At 49.3% G+C, this 23,103-nt stretch overlaps 1 protein-coding gene across 1 annotated transcript in view; it reads left to right on the plus strand.

Moving 5' to 3' along the window:
* Positions 1–23,103, plus strand: part of plxna1b (plexin A1b) — a 119,293-nt gene that overhangs the window by 90,497 nt on the left and 5,693 nt on the right. The window contains exons 11-28 of the mRNA XM_035524095.2: positions 120–216; positions 341–531; positions 1,807–1,958; positions 3,902–4,022; positions 4,121–4,257; positions 5,305–5,472; positions 7,233–7,326; positions 7,986–8,225; positions 10,297–10,440; positions 12,180–12,414; positions 14,152–14,294; positions 15,721–15,977; positions 17,470–17,536; positions 20,367–20,513; positions 20,914–21,073; positions 21,214–21,317; positions 21,665–21,761; positions 22,372–22,562. Of these exons, the coding sequence (XP_035379988.2) occupies positions 120–216; positions 341–531; positions 1,807–1,958; positions 3,902–4,022; positions 4,121–4,257; positions 5,305–5,472; positions 7,233–7,326; positions 7,986–8,225; positions 10,297–10,440; positions 12,180–12,414; positions 14,152–14,294; positions 15,721–15,977; positions 17,470–17,536; positions 20,367–20,513; positions 20,914–21,073; positions 21,214–21,317; positions 21,665–21,761; positions 22,372–22,562 (2,745 nt within the window). The remainder of the gene's footprint in view (positions 1–119; positions 217–340; positions 532–1,806; positions 1,959–3,901; positions 4,023–4,120; positions 4,258–5,304; positions 5,473–7,232; positions 7,327–7,985; positions 8,226–10,296; positions 10,441–12,179; positions 12,415–14,151; positions 14,295–15,720; positions 15,978–17,469; positions 17,537–20,366; positions 20,514–20,913; positions 21,074–21,213; positions 21,318–21,664; positions 21,762–22,371; positions 22,563–23,103) is intronic.

Below are 23,103 nucleotides of genomic sequence, written 5' to 3' on the forward strand. Positions count from 1 at the left end.
TCTCCGCATAGCGTTGGTGGAGATTTGCCATCAATGCCCGGCTCCGGCTGTTGGACTACGTCAGTAGGAATCCGGATGTCCGCATACGTCTGCTTGAACAAATCCATCTTGTTTTACAGTACAACTACGAGGGCAATGACATCAGTGATCTGCCTGTGGACCTCTCTGTGGTTTGGAACGGGAACTTTGTCATCGACAACCCCTACAACATAAAAGGTAACTTTGTGGCTCAGTGGGCATCCCGGAACGTCTCACCCTGAACAGTGGCCAGGCCCCGGCTGCGAGCCTGTGGGTCCTGCAAGAGTGTGCGCAGGTGTCTCATGCCCTGCTGTGTGTGCAGCCCACTTGTACAAGTGCTACGCTCTGAGGGACAGCTGTGGCATGTGCCTGAAGGCAGACCCACGCTTCGAGTGTGGCTGGTGCGTGCACGACAGGAAGTGCTCGCTCCGGCAGGAGTGCACGCCACCCGAGCACACCTGGATGCACGCCTCGGCCGGCAACAGCCGCTGCACACACCCGCGCATCACAAAGGTGAGGGCCAAAGACGCACCCACCCACCCACACGCAAGCGCATGTCTGTGAACGCCTGTGCAGGTGTGTCTGTGCTTGCGTGTGCTTGTGTGCCAGTGCATGCGTGTGTCTGCGCATGCAAGCGTGTGTGTGTGTGTCCTTAAGGTGCTTGTATTTATGCATGCGTGCATGCCTATGTGGGTGTGTGTGTGCGCATGCGTGCATGCCAGGAACAAGCAGCCCATGTGGCTAACTGTCAGGATTTGGGGTGTGGGCCCTGGGCCATCTGTTGCTGTGTGTGACAGTTGCCAGGTGATGGTTGCTTAGCTGGACGCATAGGTCATTGTTACTGTCCTAATCGACCACTGATTGTTCACACTGATGCACCGTAGCTTGTCATATATCTGTCAGACATGCTGTGTGTGTGTGTGTGTGTGTGTGTGTGTGTGTGTGTGTGTGTGTGTGTGTGTGTATTTTATGCATACATTTCAACCACAGACTGTTCATTTTCTCAAGCTTTGCAGTGAGCCATGTTTCTGTTGAGCCTGATTCTCTTCCTCGTGGTCCTACATACTTCCTCTTTGTGCTTAAGGATTTACTTGCTTATCCATTCTCCCACTAATTAAATATTAACTGGTGGAATATTTATTCACTGAAAAATCCCTCAGTTCCTGCCTATTAAACTGCTCCATTGTTCTGTGTGTAGCGGTCTGCAGCACTGTGCTGTTAGTTGATGGATTACGTGTTAATTTGATTAGGCGCAGGAGAGGGAATTTACTGGAGATCATTGGCTTGGCTTTGAGGATCTTTCCGTTAGAAGATCCACAACCTCACCTCTCTTCTCCTCCCCTTCCCTCTCGTCCTTTCTCCTCTCCTCTCCTCTCCGCTGTGAGAAGCTGTTTGTGTTCTGATTTTTCTTTTCTCCTGAGGTTGTTGGTAAGTGTGATTATCAACTGATGAACTTCTCTCAGATCTTATAACACTTAGAACACCCACAGCCCCTGATTCAACGCCCACATTCCAGGTTTCCAACCCCTTGTCTCACACCACATTTACTTACACATACCCCCCCCCCCTCCCTTCCTCACCATCCCGATTTCTGTTCTGCCACACTGACATCCTCACAGGTTCTGAGGCGGTAGTTACGGCAGGTGAGAGAATGGATGAGAAGCCGTGTATTCAGGAACTGAAGGCAGGAACTGAGCTAACTTTGGGTGGGGGTGCCGGGGGGAGGGCTCATAGTTGAGGCGCAGGGCCACTGGCTCATTGTTCCAATCGTTTGGTCTGGTGATGCAGCTGTCCCCGGAGACGGGCCCGCGGCAGGGCGGCACCCGCCTCACCATTGCTGGAGAAAACCTGGGCCTGCAGTTCCGAGACATCCAAAACGGCGTCCGAATCGGCAAGGTGGCCTGCCAGCCTATAGAGGATGAGTACATCAGCGCTGAGCAGTGAGTATACACTCTAACCATTTCCTTCTCTCTTTCTGTCTGTCTGTCACACAGTTAAGGGTGTTTTCACATAGACTTCTTCCCGAATAAACAGAACTTGGTTCTGTTAACGTGAACCTCAGGTGATTTTATTTTCACAATGCAAGTGCACTTTAAGAAGTCGCCTTTCCGATCCCCTTTAGCACTGATGAGATCTCAGAGCGCACATTCACCTCACAACTCCTTCAGAACTGACCCCATCTGTGAGTTGTGTATTCAAGGCAATCACTTTTCATGCCAATATCCTCAAATGATGAAGAAGAACCAGTACATACATGACCTAACTGGCAAAATACCAAAAAGGTTTTTTAAAAACTTAAGGAGACAAAACCATAGAAGGCACATTTTTATGGCAGAAATACCCAATTCCACGTGCAGGCATTGTTGTCACAAAGATTGTCGTAGTATATAGCAAACCTTGAGGTTCGCTGTGAATAAAACTGCAGTACGGCTTGGGGCCTCTTTGTATTCACAGTGCATGCAGAGCCGCACGCGAACCGTACAAAGACCACCTCAGGAGGCGGCCCAAGTCCCATTTGTTTTGGTGACCGTTTAGGGGGCGTCTGAGTTTTGTTGAACTTGTTCACATATGCAAAAGAAACCATGATTCAACAGCCTTTGAATCCTAAAACGACCCATGTGCAAAAATGCTATAAGTATGTGCCATAAACATGGGAACGTTCAGTCTCAGCCTGCTGTGATGTGGCCCGGCGAGATGGGGCAAGGGGTTAAAGGTCACTGTGGTTTCGCAGCAACTGTGGTCTGAGATGGGCCTGCTGGGAGCTGCACTACCCCTTATGGTGTCCTGTTAAGACCAGTACTTTTAAATGAAAGTGAAGTTATACGCTGTGCGTGCATGTGCTTGTAAGTGAGTGAGTGAAAAGGATTGTGTACAAGAGGTTTCTGTAAACTCACTGGATCTCTGAAATTCATTTGAAGGAAAACTCATGGTTTAAGATCATATTTATGAACCTCCCCTGCTCTCTCCCCCAACACACACACACACACACACACACACCCCTTCCATTCACACTTCATTTCGTCCTGCAGTTTGATTATGTAACTGAGTTTACCCTTACATAAATCAAACATCTTGCAGGCATTCACAAAACCACAAACATGAGTCAAACAGGAACAGCCTTTATTGCTGAATTGTCATAGTGTAACCCCCCCTTGGAATTGCAATGTAGAGATGCACGTCGCCGTGGGAGCGGTTGTCGTGACCACCTGTGGAGAGGACAGGCAGGGGAGTTAATAACCCACGATGGGAGGAGGAGGTGCCCCAGGGAATAATGGGAAGGTTGGGTGTATTTCATTAATCACAGAGATGCTGATACACACACACACACACACACACACACACACACACATATCCACCCACTCACACCCACACACACACACTCCGCCCAGATAATTAACCCTGCAGAGAGGCTCCATGCCTTGAAACAGAAGGTCCAGCTCGCTGGTTCTTTCTTTGTGGTTGTGTGTGGCTGTGTGTGCGTCAGTGAGCGTGTGAGAGAGCATGCGTGTGTGGGTGTGGGTGAGAGTGTGGGTGTGTGCGTGTGTGTTGGAGACTATGCCCTGAGGTACTGGAGCAGCTTAGCTGTGCTCTCCTCAGTGTCCCGTCTTGCTGCTCCATCACTGCTGAAATGGGTTTTCATTAGAGCAGTGGAGGCCTTAGGCTACTTCCAGCTCTCACATCTCACACTCATCCATACATTCTCAGCTATCACTATCTCTCGCTCCATTTCTCCCTCTCTCCCTCCCTCGCTCTGCCATGACAGGATAGAGGAGCAAAGTGAATGTCAGATTGAAAATCGAATTGGAATTAAAATGTAAATGTTTTCTCTCTCTCTCTCTCTCTCTCTCTCTCTCTCTCTCTCTCTCTGTGTGTGTGTGTGTAGGATCGTGTGCCGCTTGGCAGACGCTACAGGCTATCGGGTGCAGGAGGCGCAGGTGGAGGTGTGCGTCAGAGACTGCTTACCCGAATACAGGGCCGTGTCTCCCAAAGCCTTTACATTTGTGGTGAGTGGAGCACACTTGTTGGCTGATCTTAAAGCAGATATTGTCATGTGTGGATTGATGACTCATGAAGTTCACACTGTGTGTGCGCGTGTGTGCAGTCTCCATATTTCACGCGCGTGCTGCCTTCTCGTGGGCCCCTTTCTGGTGGGACAAGGATCACTATCCATGGCAGTCATCTGAACGCAGGCAGCGCTGTGGTTGTCAAGATTGGCCTCAACACCTGCCACTTTGAGAGGTAGCACTCCCCATCCGTCCTCTCCCTGTCTCCGTTCTCTCCTCCTTTTCTCTCTTTCCCCCCTTCTTTACTCTCTTTTCCTCTCCTCTTACCGACTCCGTTTCTCCCACTCATTTCTCTCTCGTGGAAGGAAGCACTCCCCTCTTCCTCCATGGACCCCACTACTGACACCTCTGCCCAATGCAGAGCCCCGTCAGTTTCTAGCATTTAATCTGCACTAGGTGATCTCATCCGAACCGAAGCTGTTTCCTGTGGTCTAATTACACTTCCACAATCCAAACACTTACCCTTCCCTGCACAAACACACACAAACCTCATATCTGCATCTCCACAATCCACCCGATACATTTAAGGAGTTGCTAGTTTGTGTGTGTGTGTGTGTATGTGTGTGTGTATGTGTGTGTGTATGTGTGTGTGTGTGTGTGTGTGTGTGTGTGTGTGTGTGTAAAGGGGGTTCATTGGCTTATCTACCCTCTACATGTTATTTTGTCTTCCTCTCTCTTGCTTTCACTCTCTTCTGCTGCCTTCTACCCCTTGCACTCTATCTCCTTCTTTCTCTCTCTCTACCTCTCTTTCGCTGTCTGTCCCTGCCTCCCTCTCCATGCTCACTCATTTTCTTTCTCTCTTTGCTTGTGACAACAGTCTTGTCAAAATATGTGCAGAACTCTGTGGGCTTCTCAGCTGCTTGTTGTGAAAATGGTTGCCTGGGTAACACAGTGCACGAGAATCAGTATAAGAATTCTATGCGCGCGCGCGCGCGCGCACACACACACACACACACACTGAGAGACACACTTACTCTCTTTTTATCTGAATCAGGAAGATGAGCAAAATGTCTCGCTTTTGGTTTTGCTTTACTTATTATACACACCTAAAAGTTTACCCCAACTGGGTTGCAATGCTGTTCTGGGACATATAGAACACACACACCCGGCCCCACACACACATACACACACACACACGCACACACACGTCATTTGTAGCAAGATGTTTGATACGCTCCTAAGTAAGACAGACTGAAGAGTTTGTTGGGGTGTGTAAACGCAGGCGCAGCGCCAGGGAGATCGTGTGCATCACTCCAGCAGGCCTGGGCACCGGCGGCACTCCTGTCATGGTGGACATCAACGCAGCCGAGCTCCGAAACCCGGAGGTGAAGTTCAACTACACGGACGACCCCAGCATAGTGAAGATTGAGCCTGACTGGAGCATAGCCAGGTACACACACCCCCGCACCCGCGAAAGAAGGGACGGGTAGAGAGATGGACAGACAAAGGGACGGATGGCTGCGTAAATCAGCGCTGCTTCCACAGAGCCGAACAGGCGCGTGGAGAGTGAGCGAGGACATGCGTAACCTGCACTTGAGGGCAAAGCCTTGAAATGCTGCTCCACCCTTCTGTAGAACACAAACACACACACACTCCAGAGACGCTCGCCCTGTCTCTTGAGCGTATTCCCCCGTGTGCATATACGTCCGTGAGTGTGTTTGCGTAAGAGCGGGAGAGAGAGGGCGAGAAAGTGAAAGCTCGAAGCCCATGTCTCCAGGGATCACACCGACATCAGAATTGACAGACAAAAATGGCTTTTGGTGGGGCCGTGCCCCAAAACGGGGGCACACGACCAACCTGAAAATGAGAACAAGCATTCTACAGCCAGAGAGAGCACAAGCTGGTATTGAACTAATGTGAAGGTGTAAAGTAGAGAGAAACTGTGTGTGTGTGCGCGTGAGAGTGAGTGAGTGAGAAAACACTAGCCTGAGGGGATAACCTCTTTTGGCCCCTTTTATTGGCCGCTGCTATAAGCCCATTGGAGCTCGGTTTTGACTGACAGCGAAACAATGAGTTTACTCCACTAGACTCAGAACAACTCGCATTTCTTGCTGCCTGTACACATGACACCGGTTTCATGGACAAGGCAAGTGTGAGCCACCAGAAGCCAGGCTGTGCCCTGATTAGGACCAACCCACATCCCTGTGTTCTACAGGCTCATGTATTACTAATGACATTACTCATCAGTGATGATCACACTCGCTGGGCCTCCGCCCACGTTAAACTATGATATATGTAGTAGATATGACTCACCAGAGAGTGTGAGGGACAGGCTAATGCCTAATGAAGGACTATATTTACCCATCTAATTACCTAGCTGAAGGTGTGTGTGTGTGTGTGTGTGTGTGTGTGTGTCCGTCCATGCACGTAAGGTTAAGTAAATGTTAAATCGCTGTTTAATCACATTTATCGGTAACTGGGGGCTAATTAACTCATTAAGACGTTTCGTAGTGCCCCCTCCGGCGACCCGTGTGGGTCGGAGTCTAATTGACACGCAGCGCGGGCAGTGCCCCGGCAGGCTGCTAGTGGGGCTAGGGAGAGCAGCCGAGTCATCTGCCCCCGCCGTGCCCGGCTGCCCCCCACGAGGCCGCGGCACCGGGGCTGGGCCCCGTGCCTTTGACCGTCCAGGAGCGGCGGCCCCAACCAGCCGCTGATGGACCCAATTAGCCCCTGACGATCCAGCCCCTGCGTGTGCCGCAGGGCGTGTCTGCTGGCCACTCTGCACTGCTGCCCTCGTCTTCAGCTCGCAATTCAATTTCGCATCGGTTCAGGTGGCCGTGTAGGCACGGCCATATTTAGTTACTCTATTGCCAAAGCATTATCGACATTACAATGAAATGTATTAATAGATTCATGAAGGCTTTCGTCACTCCCTCTCTCGTTCCCTCTCTCTCTCTCTCTCTCTCTCTCTCTCTCTCTCTCTCTCTCTCTCGCTCCGCTCTGCTAGATAAATTTGACTTTAATGCTTTTGAAATGGCTAAGGCGTTTGTGTGGTTAGGGAGAAGAGGGGAGTGTGTCTGTAGCCTGCTGTTCTCAGCAGCAAACATGGGATATAACAGTGGAAGAACAGGTCGAAAAGAACTGATGATGGAGGCTATAAAGAGCTTTTCTCTTTTTACCTTCTCTCGTCATCTCGTTTATTTCTTCAAGTGGTGGGACTCCACTGACGGTCACTGGCACCAACCTGGCCACTGTGAGGGAACCTAAGATGAGAGCAAAGTACGGGGAGGTCAAGGCCATCAATGTAAGTGTTTTTTACTCACACACACACAGCACTGTAGCTTCATGTATCTGTGTGCAGGACTGTCTCATATGTGACTGGGACTTTAGTCCCACTTGTGACTAAAGTTTCCTCTTGGTACATTCCAAATACCACACCCCCAGGAGAAGGACACACACGGCGTTATTAAAATTTTCACACCCTGCCTCTGGCTTGTTTGTGCAAGTGTGTGTGCATCTGTGTGTGTATGTCTGTATGTGCGTGCGTGTGTTGTGCATGCATATGTGTGAAACTTTCACACGCGTGTATATACACATACACACACACACACACACACACACACACACACACACACACACACACACGAGTGAGATGCCATATCTCCTTTTAGAAGGTTAACCTTTAAAATGTCAGGCGCTGAAGGAAGGTCTGGCCTTCCATGGTGAAGGCCCCCTGCTGGACGCCCATGGGGCTGTGCCAACCTTTCTACCACACCACCACCAACACATCACTGCGGCACCTCCACTCCACCTACTGACTCTACTCTCTCTCACCTTTCTCCTCCTGCCACCTTCCTCCCAGCAAGCATACACACACACACACACACACACACACACACTCACACACAGTTTCTCTAAACGGAACCCTCTCACTCTCGCTCTTCCCCTCTCCCACCCGCGTAGAACTGTACGGTGGTCAACAACACGGTGATGGTGTGCTTAGCTCCGTCGGTGGCCGGCTCGGACTCCGGACGGGGTTTGCTGGAAGTGGGCAGCAGCCCTGATGAGATAGGCTTCATCATGGACAATGTTCGCACACTGCTGGTAGTCAATGAGAGCTTCACCTACTACCCAGACCCTGTGTTCGAACCCCTTGGCCCCACCATGCTGGAGCTGAAACCTGGGTCCCCTCTTATTCTCAAGGTAGGAGCGTGCATCTGTGTCTCTCTGTGTCCGTCTCTGCTCATCTGTGTCTGTGTGCGTGCGTGCGTCTGTGTTTCTTACACTTGTATGCTCGAGTTATGTTCTGTGCATATATGACTTCATTGTTATACACACAAAGAAGGGACAGTTTCACTATACAATGATAACTGTACAGTCAAATACTGGATACATTGCATTTTCTGCCAGCCTTCAATAAAAACACTAAAGCTGGATGAAAAAAATCATTAAGATTAAAAAAAAAAAAAAAGTAACAAAGAATGACTAAAGTTTGAGGAGTATGCTTCATTTTAAATGAGAATTCCCTAAGACCTCAGGTGAACATTAGATGATATTGATTCAGCTCTTAAGGAACTTTTATTCATTGCGATGTTTTTTTCCCTTCATAATCCAACGTTTGAGCTTCATCTCGGCTGGCTGATCTGGGCTCTTCCGTCTTCGTCACATCAGTATCGCCCTCGTTCAGGACAGCGTCCACACACATCAAGCACTCAAGCCACGGCCCTTATCAGTGGTGGCTAATCCATTAGTTCATTAGTAGAATGTCTCTGAAGATGGCATTAGACACGAAGCCCTTCAGATGTTTTTTCGGAATCTGGCATTGCAAACCTTAGTGTCCTTCGCCACCACTGATAGCATCTAAAGGACTGCTTACTCTCTGCATCTGTGTACGGCTTGCCTTCCGGTTTGCCCGTGCTTTGGCTCATCTCCTCAGCAGGAACACACCTCCCTCCCCCCTCCCCCGTCTCCCTGCTTCAACCTCTAAGCTCTTTATTTGAAAACCAGTAGTGGTGCTTTTAATAGAAATGTTGTTTCCCCCCCCCCCCCCCCCCCCCCTTCCCTGAGCCAATTCAAAAGTAAATACCATAGCAAGTAACACCATGACATCCATAACCAACTTTCTCTAGTTAAATCAAACTTGATAATGAAAGCTTGTTTGATTACTGCCTTCCTGCCAAGCACAGGCACCCCCTCTCGCCCCACACCGAACAGAAGAGCAGCAAATCAACCCAATTCCATTAAATAATTGCAGATAAATTAGATGTGCATCAGATTTTCCGTGCAATTAATTTTTCTCCACTTCGTCAAGGCCTCCAGGGTAATACATGAGGGGTGTGTGTGTGTGTGTGTGTGTGTGTGTGTATAAATTAATATATGCATGTGTGTGTGTGTGTGTGTGTGTGTGTGTGTGTGTGTGTGTGTGTGTGTGTGTGTGTATGTATGTATGTATGGGGTTGTGTGTGTGCATGCACATGTCGCTATTTCTGGCTTTTATTTACACGTTTAATTGGATCCCCTCCGGTGGTAACTATCTCTGCACACACTGCCATGCAAACCTTTCTGGTAGATTCTGCCCCGAGGCCTGCTTTCCCATAAGCCCCCTGGAGAGCCAAGGATATTGGATATTGGCAAGCTGACTGTATCCATGAGACAGAGAAGGAGAGAGAGAAAGAGACAGTGAAAATGTGCTTCTGTGTTGGTGCTGCACTGTTGCAGTGCCTCATGTGTGTTGGACTCCATGCGATTAGCCACCTCTATATCCATAGCATATATGTAGGCAGTAAATGGCATCAGTGACTGCAGTGTGCTCTGCAACAAATACACTGCTGAGCTTAAAAAGGAAAAAAGGTGTCACGCATAACGACTGGCCTGCATTACGTTGGCCAATAGGAATGATATCCACTGTAGTGCACAAGTGCCTTCATTCTCATTCTTACTAAGCACGAGCTAAACCCACAGCAGTAGCTAGTGAGTTGTCATCATTCAATATCGATCGATCGATCCAAAGACTGCAAAAGCAATGAAGGAACGTGGTGATTAAGTAGGTTACCCTGTGCTGGTATGAACACGTGGCGGCTGGCGAGGTGCTGGACTGTTTTAGTTCAGAGATGCATCTGCTTCAACACCTGCTGTGCCCTGACCTGAAACTCAAAGGTGTACAAAATCTGTGTCTGACTGCTTACTTTACTCTGCACATCTGTCATTTGCTGCGTTTCATAATAAATGTTGCAATGCCTTCATAAGCGCGCGTGTTTGTGTGTGTGTGTTTTAGGGGAGGAACCTTATCCCGTCGGCTGCTGGGAACGCCAGGCTGAACTACACTGTCCTGATAGGAGACGAGCCGTGCGTGCTGACTGTCTCCGAGACTCAGCTGCTGTGCGAATGGCCCAACCTCACAGGGCAGCACAAAGTGACGGTGGGTTTGCCCCGCCGGCATGCTCTCACCACGCCTCTCGCCGCTCCCAGCGTCCTCAACCACCCCCCAAAACACCCCCCCCCCGTCCTCTCCCCTCAGGCCGTTCCCAGCACGATGCTTCGGGGTACAATTTGATCATATTTCTTCTCTTCGTTTACATTAAAGCAAATTTGGAATAGATAGTGCAGATGCACAAATTGGCTCAGGGCTAGGCTCGTAAAAGAAGCGGCTTCACACAGCCTGGAATTACTCAGCTGTGTTGTCCATGTCACTGGATGAAACATCTCCAAACTGTACTTCATAACCTGCATGGTACATCAGAAATATAATACACTGGTGTACGGGATTGATGTAGGTGTATTATTTTTCCATGCTACCCCATCAGAATACTCCCTAGTTCTCCTTTGTGAGGGGCCATTCTAATTTTACATCACATCAGCCTCTTTTGTTAGATGATGATGATCTAAAGCTCAGGACGTGAAGAATGGTGTACTTAGATGTGTTCCTGGCGCAAATGGGAGGTGATTTTGGCTACAGTGGTTGCCATGCGTTTTACCTAAATGACCTGCCCCCCCTCACTCTTTTCTGGCACCCTAACTTTCTGTCCCCTCTATGACGTATTTGAACGCTTCCTTCATTGTTGTTTCCTACTGTTCAACCTCATCTTCATTTTCAGTTTGCCTGCGTGCATTCTGAGTGGTTGGGCCATTCTTTGTCTGCAGTGGTTCGTTGTGAGGTTGAGTTTTGTTTACAGCCCGTTATGATTAGTGGACTTTCAGACAGGCTGATCTATTTTTACGGTGTATTGCACTCTTAAGATGGAGATGGCCGCCTCCACGCATGATCTCCATACATTGATTTGCTTCATAAGTTGTAAGAGAATAGCATGCTGCAATTTTTCCCAAGCTGTCTGCTCTCCTTGTGTGAAGAAAAAAAGAAAAAAGTTGAGGAGAGCGAGAAAGAGAGGAGCAAGAGCGAGAGTGGAGCAGTAAGAGTGAACAAAAAAGACACCCCCTGAGACACGCAGGCCCAGATGTTTGTCCTCGACCTATATATTCTGACCTATATATACTGTGTGAAATAGCTGATCAGCTAGCATGCTTTTTCTCTCCTTTCACCTCCCATGCTGTTTTCTCTCTCTCTCTCTCTCTCTCTCTCTCTCTCTCTCTCTCTTTCTCTTTCTCTCTTCATTTCTCCCTTTCTCCCTCTCATCCACACAGCTTAAATAGCGTGTAAGAATTTGCTTAGCACTGTTAGCCTTAGGGACACACCTCAATGTCTGCTGATCTCACACTAGCCAGTTTAGTCATATATTGCATGGTGTTCAAGCAATAATTGACTGCATTTGGTTCTGTGTGTTCATTTATATATGAACTACCTGTTTGGGGGGGGGTTTTGTTTTGTTGTTTTTTTTAAAGGACTGTGAACTACAACACAGTTAGGATGCACTAGTGCTATACCTAATATAGGCTTCTGTGGTTGGGGCTGTTTAATTGATGTGCACAGTATGGAGGTGTGAGGTCTTAGTGGGTTTAATGGGAAAAGCTTTAGTCTGTGTTCCTGGTAATTACAGCTGTTAACAGGCACTTACTCCAGAACGCTCAACAGAGACATTAGGCAGAAACACTGAAAACGGGGGCGATGCCACACCTGACGCATGTAGAAAGCATGCATGCATTCCTGTTTCCAGCTATTGTTTATCAGTAAGACACAGGTGTGTGTGGGTGTGTTTGGTGCAGGTGCGTGTTGGAGGTTTTGAGTATTCCCCCGGCACACTGCAGATCTACTCGGACAGCCTGCTCACCCTACCTGCCATCATCGGCATTGGTGGAGGTGGAGGCCTCCTCCTTCTCGTCATCATCGTCGTCCTCATTGCATACAAGCGCAAGTCGCGCGACGCAGACCGCACACTCAAACGGCTACAGCTGCAGATGGACAACCTGGAGTCCCGAGTGGCCCTGGAGTGCAAGGAGGGTATGGCAGCCCCTGCATCTCTCACTCTCACTATCTCTCTCTCTCTCTCTCGCTCTCTCTCTGGATCTCTCTCTCTCTAGATCTCTCTCTCTCTCTCTCTCTCTCTTTGGATCTTTCTCTTTCACTCTCTGGATCACTCTCTCACATTCTCTTTGTCTGGATCTCTGTCTCACTCTCTCTCACACTCTGGAACTCTCTCTCTCTCGCACTCTCTCTCTGGATCTCTCTCTTTCTCAAGCTCTCACTCTATCTCACACTCTCTGGAGCTCTCTCGCATGCTCTCTCTCGGTTGCTCTCGCACACTCCTGCCTCTGTCTCTCTTGTGCTCTCTTTCTGTCTCTCTCGCGCTCTCTGTCGCACTCTCTTTCGCGCTCTCTCCTTTGCTCTCGCGCTCTCTCCTTCCCCTCTGGGCATATGCACTGCTCAGTACTAACATTGGGTCAAGGATGACAAGTTGCACAGGCATGCATTTTTTTTTTTTCCGGAGCATCTAATTTTAGTGATTTCTACCAGGATATAAACTGTTCTTTAAAAAAAGTTGCTTACATCAGCTTGATGTGATCTTAAGAAGGCATCACATGATGACTTGTGGTTCTCTGGTGGCATCAAGTCTCTCTTACGTGGCACACCATATTATGCTTGTGGTCCTATTGACCGTAATGCTCAGAACCCTCACCTCCATGTGTGTGTGTGTGTGTCTGTTCCGATGCACTGCCCTCGCCCGTTTCCCAGTCCCAAGATCAGGCGTGCGCGCGCACACACACACACACAAACAGGCATGAGGGATGGAAGAGTGGACAAAAGAGATGGATAGGAGAAGAAGGAGCCCGAGGTCAAGAGATAGGAGCAGAAATGACCTCAGAGCACAGACCCAGGGGAGAAGAGATCTTTTTCCCCTTTGCTCCACTCGGCTGTTGCCTAAAGCCCAGGAGGAAGAGGAACCTTTTTGTCTCTCTCCGGTGGGAGACAGAAATGTTTGGACAGTGTGCCTGTGGGTTTTTTCAAACTGCTTACTCACCCTGTTAAGTCTTCTTATTTCTTCTGCACTTACGTGCGTTTTCTGACTCCCAATTGTTCTTCATAGATTTAGCCGCGTCATTACGTTCATTTCCTTGAGATCATGCATTCTGCTTTGTTCTTTTAGCCATTCATTGATTTTGGCAGCATTGAAAGTAAATATGTAATTTAGCCCTGATTCGGTCAGCTAAAAAGTAAACATGTGAGAGCCTCCCTCCCTCTCGTGCTGTTAGTGGAGTCTCAGGCCTGTTGATAACCCACAACTCACCTCTCCTGTCCAGACAGCATGTCAAAGGTTGACGTGCCGGCCCGCTAAACTCTTCCCCCTGGCTGCCCTGCGGTGCCTGAAACAGACCAGCACGCTGCTGCCCGCATCTCCCGCCTGTCAAACACCCCCCACCCCCCAAGGGCCTCTGCTCCCCGCAAACAGGCATCTGCTGCAGCTTCCTAAAGAAGGCGCATGCACCCTGACAGGAGGCTGTGCTGTTAGCGTCTGTGATGTTAATTGGCAGAGTAAACATCATGCTCCTCTTCTCACTACCCTGAAGGACCTTATTCGCGCTTCGCTGGTTACCCTTGCGCAAAATTGGAGTCGATTCACTGCGGGCCAGCCGTGAAAGTCCCGTCAGCCGTTGGTCAGCGTGCCGGTCAGAGTGTCATGGGTGCTGGGTTTCTCTTCCGGAGGTATCTTGAACCCGGCCTGTGTCTTTGTGCCTTCAGCGTTTGCCGAGCTGCAGACTGATATCCACGAACTGACTCAGGAGCTAGACGGAGCAGGAATTCCATTCCTGGACTACCGCACCTATGCCATGAGAGTGCTCTTCCCAGGGATAGAGGACCACCCCGTGCTCAAGGAGATGGAGGTAATGTGTGTGTGTGTGTGTGTGTGTGTGTGTGTGTGTGTGTGTGTGTGTGTGTGTGTGTGTGTGTGCGCACGTGCACACACACTTTTTTCAAACGACTTCTCATGATGTGACACATTTGATATTGAAATTCAACACGTGCACACACACACACACACACGCGCACACACACACACACACACACGCAGCTACATAATTGGTAGAGTGAATGTGTTGCATTGGATTTATCTTCATATCTCTGGTGGAATCAGCTCTTGTGTTATATGGATCAATTTCTTATTATGCTGTTAGTCTGAGTTGCAGTCCTGCCCTCACCAGAGACCCAGATGCATATTTCTGCTTAAAAGCTTTCTAAGAGATAGCAGTGTTTTATTCTGCTCTGCAGTTATGAAAATCTGGAATAGGGCAGCTGTGTGTGTATGTGTATTCTCTTGTGTATGTGAGGTTTTAAGATGTTTTCTGCAAAGCAGAATGAGGAATATAAAATGGATAGTCTTGTAGAACCTCCATCAGTGTGGTTTTAGGCCTTTTTAAAGTGTGCCTTCACACCGAACTGAATGCAGATCTGCCTGGCGTTCCAACCTACTTGGCCTAAGCCACAAGGCACCAAGCCGGATGATAACGTGGCTCTTTTTCACTGGGTCTGAATTCTATTAAGTGAAACGTGAGCTCAGTATTGAGTAGGCATGCACTGATTGGTCCACGCTTGTCGCACCCATTGTAGTGGTCCGCAACCATCGTTGCAACTCACCGAGTAATTATTTCCCAAAAACCTGACTAGCAGAAACCACAGGCCAATTAGCAGGCATTTTAAAATGTTATGCCGTCCAGGTTTGCATTCACGTATTCTGCACCATTCTTTTACCGTTCTTTGGTTTGTTAGTACACACAGTTAATAACCCAGGTTATTCATTATTTATGCAGCTAGAATGTTTGTTGTATGGGAGGGATGCACTAATTGGTTACCAGAAAGAACTGAGCAATTAGCAGCACCAGAGTGCCAAATAATAGACATGGTAGGTTTGGTTTAATGACATCATTTCATTCGACTAAAGCACAGTGTCTCTTGTTATGTTGACAAGTGGAAGTGTCCCCAGCCTCTTTGGTATATGAGGCTGGCTGCCAAAGCCAAATGTTATTGCTTATTCGCCAGACATCCTCAGCCTGCATCACTTCACAAAACCAACTGTGAAAAGCACCTCTGTAGAATAATGACCATTCTGGACGCTTCTGAAAAAGAATCAAAGATATTGTTACTTTCACTGCCTGTTTAGACTGTCTGCTAGAACAAACACAAAACGAGGTCCAAAAACCAAATGGTTTCCCATTTTGACGCTGAGCTCTCCCTCTCTCTCCCTCCCTCTGCACTCTCGCCCTCCCTCTCTTTTCTCCTCTCTCTCCCTCCCCCCACCGGCCCCTCCCACAGGCGCCAGCCAACGTGGAGAAGGCCCTGACACTGTTCGGCCAGCTGCTAAACAAGAAGCACTTTCTGCTGACGTTCATCCGCACGCTGGAGGCACAGCGCTCCTTCTCCATGCGCGACCGTGGCAACGTGGCCTCGCTCATCATGAGCGCTCTACAAGGCGAGATGGAGTACGCCACGGGCGTGCTGAAGCAGCTGCTCTCCGACCTCATCGACAAGAACCTGGAGAGCAAGAACCACCCCAAGCTGCTGCTCCGCAGGTGCCTAGAGGGCGGGGCTGGGGCAGGGGGGCGGGGCTGCAACTACACTCTTCCAGCTGGTGGCTCGGTTATGCTTTAACCTGTCAATGATTGAGGGATTGGTGGGGCCTCCACGTCTCCGCCTCTCTCCTTCCTCCATTGCGTATGCACGCATCCGTCATCTCCCCTTCTCACCGCTCCCCTGCTTGCGGGCGAGAGTATTACACACCTGAGCACACAAGCTCCCAAGAGAGAGAACAAGAAAACGGGAGAGAAAGACGCCCCAGTAAATGAAGAAGGTTAGAACGCGGGCGTGGGGGGGGAGTGGGGGTGATGAGAGAGGAGTTATTCATGGAGCGAGAGGAGATACTGAGAACAGATACTGTGGTGTGTTGAGAACAAGGGCAGAGGTGCGAGTGTGCGGGGCGCACAAACACAGTGCACAGAAGAAATCACTCCTTCCTACTCTCAACTGTTGACGACAAACTGAATCAAACGGCAGAAGCTCAGCTCTGTCCCATGACATCACACTCCTGCAAGCCCTCCACATCTCTACATGCTTGTGGATGGGCGTGGCACACTTCCCCCTGAACTTGGTGGAGCCTTGGCGACCGGAGCACGTCACTGTCCCAGGGAGTACAGAGGTGCGGCTGAGGGTCGACCTATCAGAAGAGGAGAAAGCGCACCCGCATCTCTGAGCTCGCGCGCGCGTCAGCAGGCTCAGCCGTCAGTCCCTTGTTCCTCGGAAAATCTCTCGCCGTGTAGACAGTTCTTTTGTTGTTGTTGTTGTTGTTGATGTTGTTTCTTTCCCCAGGCTCACCCTCATGCTCGTTTAAAGATAGCGCCGTCTCGTTTTCCTCCCTCTCTCCTCGTCTCCTCCCTGTGTTTCATCTGTCTGCAGATGAGCGAGTGAGCGTCAGTGAGAGTGAATAATTAAAAGGAGAGAAGGAAAAAAACAAACACTTACCCCCACCCCCCCACCCCACATGGTTAAAAGATTAGCGCTAATAAAGTCCGCTAATTATCCTGCCTCTTAATTACCTCCATTCCACGGGACTTTTGCAAAGGTTGTTATTATGCAGCAGGTTTTTCAACTAGAGAAGTTACAGAGTTCATTCTAATTGGCGCATTGTCCTAATGAAGATTGGTGGTTCGCTTTGAGGAGAGGGAAAATGAGGAACTGGTTCGCTATTATTACTGATTCATTTGTGTGCGTGCGCCATGAAGCTCTGCTCCGGTGCCGGTGCTGCCTCCGTCATCAGGCTTTAGCACGCTGCTGGCAGAGTGGTATTACACATGCTCACAATCTCAGTCGCTCAGGCAGTCACACTGAAATCACATTGAGAGACACCCAGTCTTAAAGGTGTGGGGTTGTTTTTTGGGGGTTTTTTTTGTGTCATATGATTAAAGAAGAGCAAAATGTTCATAAACGTCTCTTGCTCTCCCATCCTGCTCCACCCCTGCCTCTGTTCCCCTTCTTGCCCCTTCTATCTGCAATATACCCCCCCCCCAGAACGGAGTCTGTGGCAGAGAAGATGCTGACTAACTGGTTCACCTTTCTCCTGTACAAGTTTTTGAAGGTGAGTGTTTGTGTGCCCTGTCTCATCAGTCACGCTGGATAGCAGTGTAACCCAGCTCCCATTCAGACACACCGTCCTGTCAGAATGTGGATTTCCGTCCCATTTCCAGACGCTTTGCCGATGTCAACAGATTTTTCTCCAAAGTCTCCCAGTTCATGGCTCCTCCCCTAAAACGTGATGAGGGCTGTAGACAAGAAACGTCACTGCCACATTAGACTTTCACCACAGTGTTTCGCAGGCTGGATGGCGTTGCTATGGCGATCTGCCGTGTTGAGGTTTTGCCCGACATAACATTTGGCACTCTGTCAAAAAGTTCTACTTAGTTTCATCTGATTATTTGATAGATGCTATAGTAAATGGTGTATAAACTTAAACTTAGATAGTATAGTCAATTTTTCAATGATAGAATTTTTATTATTAGCTTTTCAATTTCACATTGTTAAGTGGTGTGTGTAAAAAAAAAATAATAATAATAATAATAATTTAAGAAAAAAGAGCAGTTAAAGTGGATGTATTACTTTTCTGTCCAGTGTACGTGTGTGTCTCTCCCTGGGCCTGTTTCTGTCCACGTACACGTGCTTGCATCAACACTCACGTGTGTGTGTGTGTGTGTGTGTGTGTGTGTGTGTGTGTGTGTGTGTGTACAAGAACATAACAGCTTGCGGTCCCAAGTGTTTGTGTATCCGCTGCTGACCTTGGGTGCCATGCAAAGGCTTTTGGGAGATTGAGTTCGGTGCTAGTGCACGGTTTGCCATATGTCCCTGGCAGCAATACTCCCTCACTCTCTCAGCCGTCAGCCCTTGTACGCTCGCTCAGCCAGCTCAGCCAGGACTCTATATATAGCCTGATTACTGTCTGTGACTCCCCAACCAGACCAAATTTTATGTTTCTTGAAGTAAATGGCTAGGCAGATGGTTCTGAGAATCAAAGGAAGCAGCTACTCAAGAGGCTGAGGCATGGACGCTTAATGATGCGCAAACTGCACTCAACTCCACATGTGGCACTGTGATGTCGGGCTGTCTTTCGCATAGTGTGTACCCTCCGGAAACCGCTGCTCTCCTGCATGGGTTTTCGTTCATTTGCCGTGTCATGGAATTCTAGGTTACGTTAGCCTAGCATATCAGCATGACTAAGCGTTTAGCATGTGCTTCTGAATACTTCTGAGATTCCCAGGCAAACGCACACAGATGCACGGTTTATGTATAGAGTTAGATATTTCTGATCAGAAACTGAGCAGTCTGACCCAGATAAAGTGTCTGGCTATTAGAATGTGTTTGTGTCAAATCTCCTGTCTGTGGCCGCGTGTTAGCAGCTGTCTGTTTAATTAGCCCCGATGCTAACGAGCCTAATGAGGCATGGACATATGGAGGGGGTGGGGTGGGGGGCAAGAGACCCAGAGGGCTATGGATGCCAGCGAGGGGGAGGGGGGTCGTCACGGTGGTGGTTTCTGGTGCCTTTCTGCAGTCGATGTGTGCGAGTAAGAATGAGTTCCAGGATGCCCTCAAAACCCAGTGCATATGGTGATTAGTTATTAGCCTTAATTGGCCTAATTATTGTTCATTTATTGTGGATAATTCAGCTTCCATCGCACACTCAAATGTGCTTATCTCCTTTTGTGATGAGAGACGTCTATTTAAGTGGTTTGGGGATTTCTCTATACAGGAGAGAAAAACATGGGGAGGAGAAGAGTGTGAAGGGGAAAAGGATGAAAATAAAGCAGGAAATGAGGGAGAGCAGGGAAGAAAGCTGGAACTTGGGAAAGATTAGAAAGGAGGTCGTGTGGGAAGGAATGATGGAGGAGAAGAAGGGGGGGGGGTGGTTCCAGCTCTCATCTCATTGCCTGTTTGACACATTTCATGCTCTGAAGTGCTTCTCCGGCACTTTCCTCTACAGTCATTAGCCTTCTATTAACCCCTCCATCAATCGCTCCCCCCGCGGCTGACGGGCCTCCCTTGCCCGCGCGCTTGCAGTTCGCTGCCACGCGCCCCTCCGCCGCTTCCGCACCCAAAGCCCTCTGGGGAACAGAGGCCGTGTGCCTCCTTCACGGTCCCTGACTGCCGGCGCCACTCCCGAGGGCCCCGCACGTCCCGAGAGACGCGTCTCGGGCGGTCGGCCTGTGGGAAGCTGGACCGCCCCGCTGTAGCCCGGCCAGCCTCACATGCCACTTCAGAGCAGGTGCTGAGGTGGACACGATAAAGCGCCTAGGCACGGCCACCAGGCCTGGTGTGGAGAAAGTTGGCCGTCAGTGATTCCCTCCCACCCTCCTCTCACACTCTCCCTTTATCACCCCCTCTTTTTCTTTCTTTCACGTTCTCTCCCCAGTGGGCTGTGAAGAGCAAAAACACTGAAGCAGCAGAAATTGCTCTCTTTTATTCTCCCCATTTGCCCGGAGTGTGTGTGTGTGTGTGTGTGTGTGTGTGTGTGTGTTGGGGACTGATTGGAGTTTAATACACCTCCTGCTCTTATGATGGGAAAACAGTTTAAGCGCTGAGAGGCTCTGATGGCCCTCAGCACAGATCTAGAGCTATTGAGACTGGGACTAAAGCTGGCATACACAGACACACCCATACACACACAGAGGAAAGGATAGATGGATAGAGAACAGGTGAGAGCACAGATGTGCTTTAGGTCTCGACGAAAAATAGTTTTTCAGTATCAATCCCATTATCAAGAACATTAGCTATGTGGAGAAGAAAAAAACACATTTAAACACTGGCAAGTACATAACCTATGAATGTCCACCTGAACTTACTCTGCCTTGCTAATTTTTTCTGTTGTTTTTGTGTGTGTGTGTGTGTGTGTGTGTGTGTGTGTGTGTGTGTGTGTTAAGGAGTGTGCGGGGGAGCCTCTCTTTATGCTCTACTGTGCTATGAAGCAGCAGATGGAGAAGGGGCCAATAGATGCCATTACTGGAGAGGCACGCTACTCTCTGAGTGAGGACAAACTCATCCGGCAGCAGATAGACTACAAGACCCTGGTCAGTCGCTTCACAGGGCAAGGCCAGAGCAGTCATAGCTCCGCCCTAGAACAGCTGTAGCTCCACCCCACAGTAGCTATATCTCCAGCCCATTTCTGCATACTGCAAAACACACTTTTCAGTTCTAGGTGTGCCTGTGCTGTTCCTCTTGTACTGCACTAAGACCATGTTGTTATTTTAGAGTAAGTTATGGGAAATAGTCACCGCTGACACTTGACAAACACATTACCCTGTTATAAGATTAATTTTGTTAGCAGCCAAGAAATGGCAGTTATATTGTGCTACATCTGATTGGACCTGGTGGGTAACATTTGCCTCCAGCTAGAACTGATTAATGTGGATGCTGTCAGTATCCTTCCACTTGGCTATAATTAGATTGATTGCTCTGGCCTGCACACAGACATTGCACTGCGTCAACCCAGAGAACGAGAACGCATCGGAGGTGATAGTCAAGTGCCTGAACTGCGACACCATCACTCAAGTGAAGGAGAAGCTCTTGGACGCTGTGTATAAAGGCAGCCCCTACTCGCAGAGACCCAAGGCAGGGGATATGGACCTGGGTAAGTGGGCGAGGGAGGTGCGGAGGCCGTTTCCACTTAAAGGTGGTAGTGTAGCACAGCGGGAAGCGGCGCAGGCCTGGGCCCTGTGGGGGAGCCGAGGGCTGCGCCTGCCTCTGACCTTTTGCCCCTTTGCTGTGCAGAGTGGCGGCAAGGCCGGATGGCCCGCATCATCCTCCAGGACGAGGACGTCACCACCAAGATCGACAATGACTGGAAGAGGCTCAACACCCTCGCCCACTACCAGGTAAGGCGCCCAGGGCACTTCCACGCGGCAGCGACGCCTTCTCACCCGCTTACGGGACCACAGCCAACCATAACTGATGGCCCGACACCCTCCCACACAGCCAGGTTGCTGTGGCAACAATTCAACACCCCCTAGCATGCTGCCAGGTAACCATAGCAACAGCACAGTCTATAGCCGGCAGCCAGATGCAACAGCAGTGCCTGCTAGGTCCTCGTAAAGTGCTCCAGCAGGTGCCCTTACTTTCTGATGGTATATTTCTCCTCTCTCCCTCCATCTCCTCCTTTCTTATTTTCTCTCTCTCTCTCTCTCTGTCTCTCTGTCTTCTCCTCTCTCTGCTTTCTCCCCAGGTGACGGATGGCTCAGTGATGGCTCTGGTCCCTAAGCAGAACTCTGCCTACAACATCTCCAACTCCTCCACCTTTACCAAGTCCCTCAGCAGATACGGTTTGAGCTTTACTGCTTTTATAATCCAACTTTCTTTATGTATGTAACGACTTTCTCTTTCCCTCCTTCCTCCCCTTCCTCTCCATCCCTCCCTCACTTCCTCTATCATCAGCTGGATGAATTGCAGGGTTGTGTATTGCAGCTGTGTGATTTGATTGGATAGTGAAGTAGCTAAGCCTGTCAAGCTCTAGGTGGCAGACATTAAATCCAGAATCCAATGGCGTGAGGGTGAGAGAGAAGGTGAAAGAACATCAGGTCACATTAGTGACAGTAAAGAGTGTTGCACTCTACATGAGGATGATTCTCTCTGTCACTGACACAAGCTTTATGTCGCATTAGAAGTAGTTTCTCGTCTTACTTTTAAGCCACTGCCGTAGCAATAACAACGGCCTTGTCACATCTTGTTTAGTCCTGAAAATTGTTCCGTGTTCTTGGTGCATTTCTAAACGTGCCATCGATTTGCACCGTCTCTTCCCCTTCACGTCCTGCCTCGCTCAAGACTTTGCTGAACTCAATTCTTTAATCGTTGTGCTGCTTTTGTTGTTTCTTTTCAACATAAAAGTAATTTTCTCTCTCCCCCTCCCTCCCTCCCTCCCTCCCTCCCTCCCAGAGAGTATGTTGAGGACAGCCAGCAGTCCAGACAGCCTGCGCTCCCGGACGCCCATGATCACTCCAGACCTGGAGAGTGGCACGAAACTCTGGCATCTGGTCAAGAACCACGACCACTCAGACCAGAGGGAGGGAGATCGTGGCAGCAAGATGGTGTCCGAGATCTACCTGACGCGCCTGCTCGCAACCAAGGTAGATTGAGACCCGCGCCGGGGTTCCTGCCTTAACCCTGTACGTCCTGCGTACTTTGTGCAGCTGATCTCCACAGCTAGCTCACGTTGACCTTTGCTTGTGAAAGGCTAGTCCCTGATTAACATTTAGCAGAAGGTCCGGTCTGACACACACCACTGTATCTTAATTGGACCGGTGACCTTTGCTTATCGAGCTGTTTGGGAAAAGCCACTTTTCCCCCCCTTATCTGTACGCCTATCTTCTGACACTATACAGATCTCTTATTGAGATGTCTCTGCTTTAACTGCCTCTAAGTCACATTTCCCATAATCCTTTTGGCCTCTGGGGCCCCTGTTTAATGGGTGCCTGTATAGGAAGTATTTGTTGAATGCCACTGATAGTTCAATAAAGGTGTTTTTCACAACTGCTCTGTAAGGCGCTGGTGTAGCTCAGTGCTCATCACACCTGCTTTGTAAGGTGTTGGTGTTGGCCTGGCCCTGCCAGGCACATTCAACACTCAACGGTAGTTTGTACATGAGCTGGTGAGTTGAGTGTGGGTTGG

This window comes from Electrophorus electricus, chromosome 7 (assembly GCF_041902795.1).
Source record: "Electrophorus electricus isolate QZ-2024a chromosome 7, ASM4190279v1, whole genome shotgun sequence".
Taxonomy (NCBI): domain Eukaryota; kingdom Metazoa; phylum Chordata; class Actinopteri; order Gymnotiformes; family Gymnotidae; genus Electrophorus; species Electrophorus electricus.